At 51.7% G+C, this 12,116-nt stretch overlaps 1 protein-coding gene and 1 pseudogene across 1 annotated transcript; one reads left to right on the plus strand and one right to left on the minus strand.

Moving 5' to 3' along the window:
• Positions 1-442: 442 nt before the first annotated feature.
• LOC112473024 lies at positions 443-561 on the minus strand (annotated as a pseudogene).
• Positions 562-4,419: 3,858 nt separating this feature from the next.
• ZNF683 (zinc finger protein 683) lies at positions 4,420-10,299 on the plus strand. The gene is made up of 5 exons (XM_006924530.1): positions 4,420-4,533; positions 5,119-5,323; positions 6,756-7,447; positions 8,801-8,929; positions 9,976-10,299. The coding sequence occupies exons 1-5, from the start codon at positions 4,420-4,422 to the stop codon at positions 10,297-10,299; spliced, it is 1,464 nt and encodes a 487-aa protein (XP_006924592.1).
• The last annotated feature ends 1,817 nt before the right edge of the window (positions 10,300-12,116 follow it).

Raw genomic sequence — 12,116 nt, forward strand, 5'->3', positions numbered from 1 at the left:
AAGAGGCACAGAGAAGTTAAGTGACTTGCCATAAGGTCACAGAACTGGGATTAAATCCAGCAGAGCTAATATTCTTAACCATTCTGCATATTACCTCTGTATGGTGGTCCTTGCCATTCTTGTGTGGACCAGAGAAAAATTGGAGTCCACCAATAGAGGAATGCTACGTATTATGTCCAACCCTGCAATAGAACACTGTATAATCAGATAAAAGCAGGAAGCAGATGTATGTGTTCTGGCATGAAATGATGGCCACAGTAGATTGTTGGGTAGAAAAAGCTGCAGAACAGTATGTATCATATAATCTGTTTTTGTATAAAAACAAATTATTATTATTATTTTTTAGGCCAGGCAATCCTTGGTTGACCTCACAGATTGCAAGGACCTTGTCAACTCACAATCCCTCGTTTGTTTGTTTGTTTGTTTGTTTGTTTGTTTATTATACCTGCAGCACCTGGTCTTCCTAGGTGGTCTCCCATCCAAGTACTAACCAGGCTTGACCCTGCTTAGCTTCCAAGATCAGACAGGATCAGGCTTGTTCAGAGTGGCATGGCTGTAGACTGTATAAACACAAATTTAAAAGTCCATTTACCTGTGTGTAAGTTCATAAATAAATGTCTGGAAGGATAAATACAAAACAATTCACACTGACCGCTGGAAAATTGTAAAAGAGGAGATTCCATTTTTTGTCTTTATATTCTCTGTTATTTGAAATGTTTGCCACAAGTATGTATTATTTTGTCATTAACGGAAAGAAGAAAGCAAGTGCACAATGAGCCAGGAGCACCCTGCTCCAGATGCCACTATTTTCAGAGGCCTCCTGAGTGTCTCCCACTCACCCTTGAAGGCCTGTCAAGCCCACTTTCCCTCCATGAACACTGCTCAAGTTCTCTCTGGTCACCGAGAACTTGCTTTGGCCTGAGTCTCTCATCTGGGTCCAGACGTCTGCTCAGGTCCCTGGTTAGAAGGCCATGGTCCTATCCTTGTGCTATCTTCCTGGGGGATATGAGACATGGTGACATCATAGTTAGGCCAGTGACATCATAGTGGACCTGGAAGCTGACAGGACAAAGGACCCAGGAGATGGAAGCAAGAAAAGGGTTGACAGGTAGAGGCTACTTTGGATGGAAACTTGGGGGACTATCTTCAGCCCACCTCCTAGGACATTTTTAGCCAAGCCTTTCAGGGATGGGAGACCTGGAAATTGCCAAGGTTCTTTATGTTTCTAATCAAGAGATTGTACAGACTTTTCTGAGTGTTGGAAGCAGAGTATAATGCCAGAAAGGGATGGAATTAGCTTACAGAAGCCCAAGTGTATGTGGATTCTCTCAGAGATGTGGGGCAGGGGTGCTTCTGTGGGTACCCAGAACCTCCTTTGCCCCCTGTGATTGCAGCAAGGCTGTTGTGTGGCCTGGGGAGCTGGGAGGACTCTAGCTTTGGGGGAGTAGAGGTTTGATGGACCATGACTACAAGGGATGCTGTCGGGGGAACTCCTCTACCAATCTGAAGGATATGAGAAGGCAGCTGGGAAAGAGAAAAGGCTGGGGAGGGTGGTGTGGGCACTGGGAACAGCATGTTGGAAGAGATAGTGTGGGGGCTGAAACGGAGCAGTGGGGATGGCAGTGGGGATGGGCCGGCATTGCCAAGGATTAGTGGAATCTGAGGGTTGGCATTTGTTGTGTGACTGTGGGTGAGGTGCTTACGCTTCAATTTCTTCATCATGGGGATAATAAAACCAGCCATACAGGCTTATTGTGAATGAGATAAAGCTTATGAAGCCCTTAGCACAGTGCCAGGCATATAAGTAAGCTGCTTGCAAAAGTAGCTACCTACTCCGATCCTTGGAATACTCCAGCCTGAACCCTGTTGCTTTATCTTCATTCTGAGCATGTATGATGCAGGATTCTTGGTTGTAAGCTGTGGAAACCATTTCAGGAGGGTTTAGGGAGAAAAAGAATTCATTTAAAAGATGTTGGGGAAGCTCCCAGAAAGTCTGGGAAGTTTGCAGAGCCAGACTTGGAAAATGGGATGGATTAAGGGAGGCTAAGAGCCCCAGAACCACACACCCCAGGACCAGCTTAGAGAGGACTCAGCAACCCTCTCTGAACCCCTTTCTTTCCTCTGCTGCCCCAGAAGCTGATATGACACTGTTTACAGAGTGGGGAGTCTCCACTCACCTGCCACACCAGGGCTACCGGCTTCTGGTCCACAGTCTGAATGGGGGCATCTGACTGACTAGTCCATGTTGTGCACCTGTATCATGCTGGGTCAGGGAGGTTGGAATTAAGCATGTGGCCTTTTCAGTTTTTGTAGTGAGAGATGCTTTCTGCCTCCCTTCAAATTTATGTGGGGGGGAAGTTCTAAATGCTAGGCATCTAAAAAAACCCTGACATGCCTACATGAGAAACAAAAATGAGTAGACAGTGACTCCTGTTCTTGAGACGCTCATAGACACATAGGGGTCAGCTATGTGGGCAAATAATTATGATAGGAAGTGATAGAGGCCACAGTGGAGGTAAGTACCAGCCAGGGGCTGAGCTGGCAGAGAAATACCTATAATATGCCCCTGACCCACAGGGGAGAGTCTGAGATGTCCTTGTGTGTTCCAGGCCACCTGGGTGGCATGGCTGGGGTGGAGTTTGATGAATGGTTAGGGCTCTGTCACACTGGACCAGGCACTGCACAATGCAGGTACACCAACTGGGCAGAATATGCGTGAGGCCCCAAGGGGGATGGACCACCTTCTGCTCACAAGAATAATGACATTGCTTGGCTTAAAAAACTGCTGCCTGGCCAATGGGACCTCCCCTTTGGTATCTAGTCATGTCTTACAAGCATTTTGCTGTGTCCTTGAATCATCTCTTGCCCTGTTAGGGCCTCAGTGCTCCATCTAGATTAGAGAAAAGATTCCCAGGATAGGAAGATCAGAGATGGGACAGGAGGAGGAAGACATGTTTGTTGCTTCCTGTCTTCTGCTCTACAAGTTCAGATTTCTGTCTTACCCCGGATCATTCTATGTTGTCTACTGTTGTCTCTGCCTGTTCCTGTCCCAGCCATCACCGTCACTGTCTTCTCTGTCATAACTGCCTGTCTCTGTCTCCAATGGGCCCCCATCACCAGAAGGACCCCAGCTCCACCTTTTGAGCCCTCTGTCGCTCTCCTGCTCAGCCATCTGAGTTCTCTGAGAACCAGAGATAGCAATGCTATACCTCAGCTCACCCTCACATATTGAAATTCCAGTGACCCAGTTCACAATGGCCCTCAAATTAGCACATTGTTCAGTAGAGTTGCCACATGTAGGTAAAGGATGGTGGATGGCTCCCCCTATTCAGGTCTCATGGGTCCCCAGCCTGCCTGCTTGCCTCCTCCTCCTTATTTGTGGTAACTTCAAACGTAGCACCTTCCTGTCATCTCTCACACCCCGTGGGGCCTCAGCCACAGGCAGCCGCTGCCCACTTGCCAACCTCCTTCCTTCCCCAGCCAGAGGGGACTTCTGCAGAGCCAGGTGAAGAGCCTCATGAAGGTAACCCCTCTTTTGGGGATATTTGTTTTGGGACCTGGGGCTGGGCAGGGAGGAGTCAGGAAAAGGGAAAGGAGTCTGGATTATGCAGGACTGAGCCACTTGAGTGAGGGTATTATGGTCTGAAGGGCGCTTGGGGTAAAGAGGAAAGCATGGTTACTGAGGGGGAGGGGAGTGGGAACTGAAGTGATACCTGTGTTGTGTGGCCTTCAGTGAAAGGTAGCAGAGAAACCAGGTGCTAACTGAGCAGACAGCTGAGCCACTCAGGGCAGCTTCCTATCAGGCCAGTCAGGGGACCTGGGGGACTCTTGACTTACTCTCTCAGACTGTCCCTGGTGAGGGAGCTGAGTCCAGGAAGTCTGGGTGGCAGGACACAGGGGTTTCTTTAGCTGCATAGAAGAGCTCTGTGGATGAGTTATGATGCAGGGGCTCCCCTTCCTGGGTGGGGAGTTCCCCTTAGTGGATAGCCCGTGGTTGATAGAATCATGGATGGAGTCATGAGTCCCTCCCAACATAGAAGAGAGTGGCTTCTCAATTCCCTGCGGCCCCTCGGATCTCTGAGCTCACTTGGGAGTAACCTCCATGAAGACCTTCCTCTCTCCTTTCTTCCTCAGGGTGGGGATCAGGCCGGCTCTGCTCCTCATCTCTCATTGTCAAGTCTCCATTCAATCCTCTTTCTGCACCTATGAGGAGAGCACCATTAACTTCTAAATGTCAGCACTGAGAGCCCTCACACGTCAGCCAGTTCAACCCTCCCATTTTGCAGATAGTGAAACTGAGGCTGGGTGGCACAGTGACTGGCTCAAAGTGTAGTGGGAGAGCCAGCCCTAGAGGCCAGGCTATTTGGAGAACCTTTGTTGCTCACCTGTGACTGACTTGTCTTAGCAGGTAGTGAGGGCATGAAGGGGGAACCCACTCCAGAACTGGATTGTTGCCACAAGACCAAGCCCTGGAGGAGTACAGGGAGCTCCCTGTCCCCCAGCCTGGACTTCCAGTCTTGCCAAGAGCACCAGGTAAAGTGGAATCCCAGCCCTATCTTTTGAGGCCAGCCTGCTTATGAAGGGAGGGAATGTTAGGAGGAAGTCAGAGAAAATCCGAAGGGACCCTGGATTCCCATTATCCCTTGGTCCTGAGCACCTTTACCCTGGCACATCATGGGGATGGGCCTTTGAGGTGCCAGAGACACTCTCCCATGCTCTAGGGGCCAGAATCTCATGTGGATCATGAGTAGGAACAAGGCCATAGGACCCATCTTGTGGGGTTCATAGTATTTAATGAGGATTTTCTCCAAGTTCATTTTAGCTCCATTCAAAACACAGTAGATGGTCTGAGACATGGTGGACCCAGAGTGGTCAGGAAGGGCGGTGGAAGGGAGACTGTTAGGTGAGGGATTCTAGCAGCAGAGGGAAGACGATCCTGGGGTGGGCACAAAAGTCTCTGGAGAAAGAAGTCTTTGGATGAAGTAAGGGGAAGCCATTTGAGTGACGGACATGATGGGGGTGAGTGTCTCTTCCCCCTTTGGGAACCAAACCAGGGGTAGTATCATTCTAGGGACCCAGGAGTCCCCAGCCCCCATCCACTTCCCCCCTGCCCTCCAGGTCTTCCCAGCCTGCAGGCCACTTCCAGATACAGTAGATGTCCGTGGCCCATCCAGTGTCAGTTGGCTGTGCCCTTTGCCATGGGCACCAGCCAGATCTGCCCTGCTGGCCTGCCCCCAGGGCTTGGACCTCTACCTATGCTCCCTGCAGCTGGCACCCCAGGGTACATCCCCACAGGGCCTCAGAGTGGACTCCTTGAGCAAGAGTAACCCCAGGGCATGGGGCTGCACCTTGGTGGAGGCTGAAGGTGAGGGGCACTATTAGATTTTGGGACAGGAAGTGGAGAGAACCCAGTGTCGCTGGTGAGTACTGAGCCTCAGGCACACTTGACTAGCACACTTTGCCCTGGAGTTCTGGCCTAGGTGTGCAGAGGGCTTTCAAGGTAGTGACACCTGAGCCAGAGGAGGTGGGCAATGGCTTTCTCAGGCATGGGTGTGGGATTTGGTATTGGTGGTGGTGCGGCGGGGTGAGGATGGAGCTTGTCTACCTGTTTGAGCTAGGGGGATCTTTATTATGAGAAAGGAGCACGGGCCAGGACTCGGAGAGTTGAGGTGGGGTTTTGGTGCTGCTCTTTTAGCTCCGTGATCTTGAGCACATCACTGAGGCCAGTTTCTTCTTTCATAAAAGTAGGCTCTCACTATCCCTGTGTCTTAGGCTTGTTGCATTGTAGTACCCCATTTCCTTATGCCACTGCGACCTCCTGGAAGGCAGGGACTATGCTGCTGTGCCCTTTATCCACCACCACCGCTGCCAAACAGAGCAAAACAGCTCAATAATGTTTGTTGAGTGAATAAATGAAAATCCAAACAGACAATCCACTTTTTATTTTTTATTTTTTATTTTTTAGTATTTTACTTTATATCACTCCTGGATTTTGCATCTCAGTCTCCCTTACTAAGCTCTTCTCTACTTACCTCCTAAATATTCACCTGCTCCGGGACAGTCCAGCCTCTTCCCTTCCCCTCTCCTCCTCCTCTCTCCCCTTCCCCTCCCCTCTCTCCCCTTCACCTCTCCTCCTCCTCTCTCCCCTCTTCTCTTCTTTCCTTCCTCTGCTCTTCTGTTCTCTTTACTTAGAGTAGCACTGTTTGATAGAACTTCCTGCAATAATGGAAATATTCTATACCTGTGCTGTCTAATAGCATATCTATTGAGCTTTTTAAATGTAGCTAGTGACACTGAGGAACTGAATATTTTATGGCACTTATGTTAATTAATTTAAATGTAGAAATATGTGTCAGGTGGCTGCCATTTTGGACAGAGCAGATCTAAAGTCACCCTTATGTGATATCATCTGGGCCCCTGACACCCAAATTTATGTCTCCAGCTCAGACCTCTCCTTTAAACTCCAAACCAATTCATCCAACTGCCCACCTGACTGCTCCACATGGACATCTAATAGGCTTTTTGAATCATTTTCTCTCCCTAAAATTGTTAAGCACTGAGCAAATACTAGCCACTTTTATTGGCAAGTGCAATCACAGACCAGGAAGGCCCAGAGAGGGAAAACGCCTTGCTCAAGTCACCTAACAGACTTGCAGGCGAGAGTTCTCTCCCAACACTGAGTGGGGCAGGTTAGATGGGGAGCGGAACTGTACCCCAGCCTGTGGGATCCTGACCATCTTCCCTTTCCTGCTCAGAGCACCAGCCACCAGGGCCACAAGCCAGCTCCACCGATGAAGAGAAACTCATAGCCAAGTACCCTCCAAGCAGGGACAAGATGGGAAGCCAGCCGGAAAGAGTTGGTGAAGGGGCTTCCCGTCTATCCTTGTCTCCTCGCAACAGCTCCTCTCCACCCCTCTGGCAGAATACAAAGAGCCCCAGCTCCTTGGCTTTCTGCTCCTGCCACCTGTCCACTCCCGGCTCCAAAGAACTTCCATTCCACCTCCGCCCACTCTATCCTGCGTACCCACTTCTGCCTCCACCTTACCTGTTCGTCTATGGGGAACCACCTTCTAGCCAATGCTCCCCCGTCTTCATGCTGCCCCAAGACACCTTCTACCCCACCAGGGCTATGCCAAGCATGCTGATGAGTGTCAGTGAGCCTGGGCACCACAGCGCCTGGGGGGAGACCTCGCGTCTCTACCCAGGGGCTTCCCAAGCTTCTGGCCAAACCCAACCCTCCCAGGCCTGGAATCCAGGTTCTGGAGCTGCCAGGACCTATTCCCCAGGGCCAGAGCATGCTGGCAGGGCGGCTCTAGAAAAACAGGTCCCATTGGGCTCCAGAGCGGGCACCGCAGCCCTGCCTTATCCGCTGAAGAAAGAAAATGGCAAAATCCTATACGAGTGCAAAGTGTGCAGCAAGCGCTTCGGGCAGCTCTCCAACCTCAAGGTATCTGCCTCCCGGACCCCGCTGTCCCCTCAGCATCCTTTGATGACCCCCCCTTCCCATCTTGCATCTAGAATCAAAGACCTTAAAGCCAGAAGGAACAGCTGGGCAGCGTCTTGGCTGTGAACTTAGGTGATTCATTTGGCCCCGCAGTTTTACATCTGTAAGAGAAGATGTAGGATGACTACCAAAGTCCTCTCCATCCTAAAAGACTATGAGATCATCTCATTTAGGTTAAACATGGGGGAACTGAGGCCTTTTGAGCCATACTTCTCGTGCTCAGGCCCGCTTCCACTTCCACTTTCCTTTCTAATAAAACCTTTTCTACTGTAAAAAAAAAAAATGGAGGAACCGAGGCTCCTGATGGGAAGGGTTTGCCCAAGATCACTTTGATTTGATGGTGGAGTTAGGCCTTGATCTCAGTCTCAGAATCTAGTGCAAAGACCTTTCTTGAACAGTCATCCTTTCTGGATTCCCAGTTAAGCCTCCTTTTGTTCGTTCGCAGTGCAGGTGGGGGAACTGGTAGATTTTAGTGAGTCTAGACCACAGACCTGATAACCAATCTTTTTCAAGTGGGATCCCACAAATCAGCGCCAGTGCAGTTGGCGTCCAGCAGGGGGCAACCATGGGCGCATGCCTGTGCGTCATCAAAGAAGGGCAGCTATGCGCTATTTGGCACCTGCTGAAGTTGAGGAAAAGTTATGGTTATTGGGAACGGTCCCTTCTAGATCCGCTAGGGCACGAGTTCTTAAACTTTAACGAGCCTCAAACTACCAGGAGAGCTAGTAAATATGTAGATAGGCTCCAGCCCCAGAGATTTTAATTCAGCCCATGGGGCAGGGCCTGAGAATCTGCATTTCTAACATGCTGTCAGTTGCTGCTAATGCTGCAGATCCATGGACTACACTTTGAGAAGCCCTGCACAGGGTGTGTGTGTGCGTGCGTGTGTGTGTGTGTGTGTCACACTTTGAGAAGCCCTGCACAGGGTGTGTGTGTGTGTGTGTGTGTGTGTGTCCGCGTATATATATGTACACACACATATATATATGTGTGTACATATATATACGCGGACACACACACACACACACACACACACATATATATATACACACATACATAATCCCTTATCTGGCCTTCAGACCACTGCCATCTCCCCTCCCACAGGGCAGCAGAGAATGGGGATCTCCTGGAGAATGGAAAAGGGGCCCTGAAGGGGGTGACAGAGAGGCAAGGAGATTGAGAGGCCTCATTGCCAAAAAGGGGTCCTGTGAGGCTGGGGGTAGAGATTCAGAGAGGTTCCCAGACCCTGCTGGGGGCTCTGGGAGGCTGACAGCATTTCTCCCACACCTGGCTCAGGTCCATCTGCGTGTGCACAGTGGGGAGCGCCCATTCCAGTGTGCCCTGTGCCATAAGCGCTTCACCCAGCTCACCCACCTGCAGAAACACCACCTGGTGCATACTGGGGAGCGGCCCTACGGGTGCCTGGTAAGCCCCTCCTCCCCTTCCTTGTACTTCCGCAAGCAGGTGAAGGAGTTCCAGGCCCCCGAGTCTCCGTTCCTGCAGTCCCCGTCTCCACCTATAGTCTCCATTCCCCAACCCTCCTGAGCACGTGGAGACAGTGTAGGAGATGAGGGTGGGGACGGGGAGGGAGGTGGTGAAAGGTGAAAATGACCCCTCTCAGCCTCGAAGGGCCAAGATGTGATATTGGAGGTCACCCTCGGAGTCCTGTAGCAAGGATAGAGATGTATGTCTGGTGGGGCAGGATAATAAAGTTGGGGGACCCTGAGGCATAAATACCCATTACCTTCCTCCTAGCCTTGCTGGAGAGTTAATGTCATAGTGTGAGTAAAGTATACAAGCAATTTGTATAACATCAGCTCCATGTTAGTTCCTTCCCTCTTTGAGCCTCACCACATCCTTTGGGACGTCAGAAGGGCAGGGACTCCCTGTTTTACAGGGACTCTTTCTCTGTTTCACCGAAAGCAGTATAGTGATTATAAGTCTGGGCTACATGGGTTCAAATCCTCATTCTGTCTACAAATTGCTGTGTGACCTTTGGCTAGTGGTTTCACTCCTCTGAGCCTCTCCTTTCTCATTGTTTTTATAGGAGTTGTAGTAGTATTTAATCCTACTACTACATGAGACCAATTTCTGGCATGTGGCTGCTCCCAGTAAATGTTAATTATGCTCACTGAAGTTGCAGCCCCACTCATAAGGGTTCTATGTGATTATCTCATTCAGTCTGCCACACCCATGAGGTTAGGTATTAATAGTCACATTTTACCAATAAGGAGAGCAAGGATCAGAGAGGGGAAGTCACCTATACAAGGTCATGTGGAGAGTAAAAGAACCAGGGTACTAACCCAGGTCTGCCTGGCTCCAATGTGCTAGACACTGTGGGTCCCAGGGAGGAATCTTGGGGTTGGGGGAGCTTCTGGGCCTGGGAGGTGGGGATAGGGAATAGGGAGGGGGAGCAGAGATCCTGAGTCAGCCAGATGGGCAGACCTAATGCCAGTGCCCTTTCTCATCAGATGTGCCACAAGCGCTTCAGCAGCTCCAGCAACCTCAAGACCCACCTGCGCCTGCACTCAGGGGCCCGGCCCTTCCAGTGCAGTATCTGCCCAAGTCGCTTCACCCAGCGCATTCACCTGAAGCTGCACCACCGTCTGCATGCTCCACAGCCCAGCAACCTAGCTCACACCCATCTGCCTCTGGTGTCTCTCTCCTGCCTTACCCAGTGGCACCAAGGGGCACTAGGTCTTATGATAGCACCATCAGAGGGGCAGATGGGCTGGGATGCAGACAAGATCAACATGTCCTCAGCATTCCAGGGAAAGCAAGGACAGCCAGCCTGAGGATGGTGGCAGGACTGTCCTGGTGGAGGGGGAAGGGCAGAGCAATAAAAGGATTTTCTTTACTACAAGTTGAGCCTTCCTGAGCTTCAACAATGAAGGGAGAAGTCCTTGTAGATTTGCCAAACTTCACACCCCATCTTGGAGCAAGTCAAGACATAGTTAGTGCTGCCCACACATGGGGTAGGTGCCTGCAGCCATCTACCTCCAGCTGGGTTTGGGTTCTGCTTCCTCTTGGGACCAGGCCTTCCATCTCAGCTCACCGATGGACAGCCCAGCCTTCTAGGACTCTGCAAGGTGCAGACTGTGCTGAATAGATGTTCTAGCATCTGTCTAGATGTGTCTCTGCTGCTTCTACCACCACCTTGTCTCAGTTATAAGAAGGCCACGGGGCCCCTCAGCTGGTACTACCTGCCATGTACATGCCAGGATCTGAGCCCTCTTTGGGGATGGAGGGGCAGAAACACAGGATATCAGTGTCCATCATGACCCAGAAGCATGATGTCCCATGTGCCAGGACCAGTCACCACAGAGGGCAAAGGGCTAGGGAGGTGCTGGGCTCAGGGAAGGAGTAGAGACCCTACAAGGAATACAGGCAGGGAAGAACTGGCGAAGAGAGCCTGGGGAACTGGGATCCTCTTGGTGGCCTTTCTTCCTGCAGTGCCAGAGGGTCCCCTCAAATGTGCAGGTGTTCCCCACCCCCACTCGAGAATTAGAGAGGCAGCATCAAGTAGTGAAGGGCATCTCCTGGGAGGCAGGAGGCCCAGGTTATATCACAATAAACAGTAGTTATTAAATAACAATAGCTGCCAATTTCCAACAGGGGACGCTGTTCGAACATCTGTAGGTTTCAGCGCGACTTTCCCACCCGGGTAATAGGCGAGATGCTGGCTGCGTTGTAGGCTGTCCACGACAGAGAGGTAGAGGGAGATGATGAGGTATAGGGAGAGAACTCAAATAGGAAGTCCACCATGGCAGCGCAATGGCAGGGTCAGCTCCCGCCCCTACGGGTAATCAAGGTCTGTGTTCCAAGCCTACCCAGTCACCGCTTTGACCTCAAGCCAGATGTCAACCATTTGGTTAGGCCCCGCCCCGTCGGCAAGACCACACTTATTGCCGTCCCCTGTCCCCGCCCTTTTGTTCGAGCCCGTCCTTCGTGGGGAAGACCCTTTGCTCAGCTCCGCCTTCTAGCCCCTCTTTCCGGGTACGCCTCGTTTATACCCGCCTTGAGGGGTGCCTGGCACCTCCCGGAGACCTAAAGTAGCAGCGCGTGCAGGGCCGAGGGCAGGGCCTTGGGGAGAGGGGGCTCAGGTAGAGCGACCCCCGCTGCAGCCCAGGGTAGGGGCGGCCCCTTCAGAGCCCTTGGGAGCCCTTCAGAGCCCTTCAGAGCCCTTCAAAGCGCACCCGTTGTGACAGGGTTGGTCCCCTGCTCCTGCGGGCGGAGCCACTATTTACTCCGGGGGAAGGGCGGGAGAAGGCGTTTCTCCGCAAAGGAGCGGATCCGGGTGCCCCGCCGCCCGGAGCGGTCAGTTGCCCCGGGGCTTTTCCCTCAACATGACAGAGCAGCGCAAAGGCCTGGGGGCCCGCCTGACCCGCCGCCTCGCCTGGCTAGGCCTTCGCAGGGAGCACAGGGGGAATCAGACCCTGGACAAGGCCAGAGGCCGGGATAGGTGAGGGATTGGAGGAGGGCTGCATGGGGCGTCCCTGGTGCCTAGGGTGTGCATGTGTGTGCGTGTGCGTGTGTGTGCGTGTGCGTGTGTGTGTGTGTGAGAGAGAGAGAGAGAAATAGGGTGTAGTGGATGTTTAAATAAGTGTATGAG

This window comes from Pteropus alecto, unplaced genomic scaffold (assembly GCF_000325575.1).
Source record: "Pteropus alecto unplaced genomic scaffold, ASM32557v1 scaffold39, whole genome shotgun sequence".
NCBI lineage: Eukaryota > Metazoa > Chordata > Mammalia > Chiroptera > Pteropodidae > Pteropus > Pteropus alecto.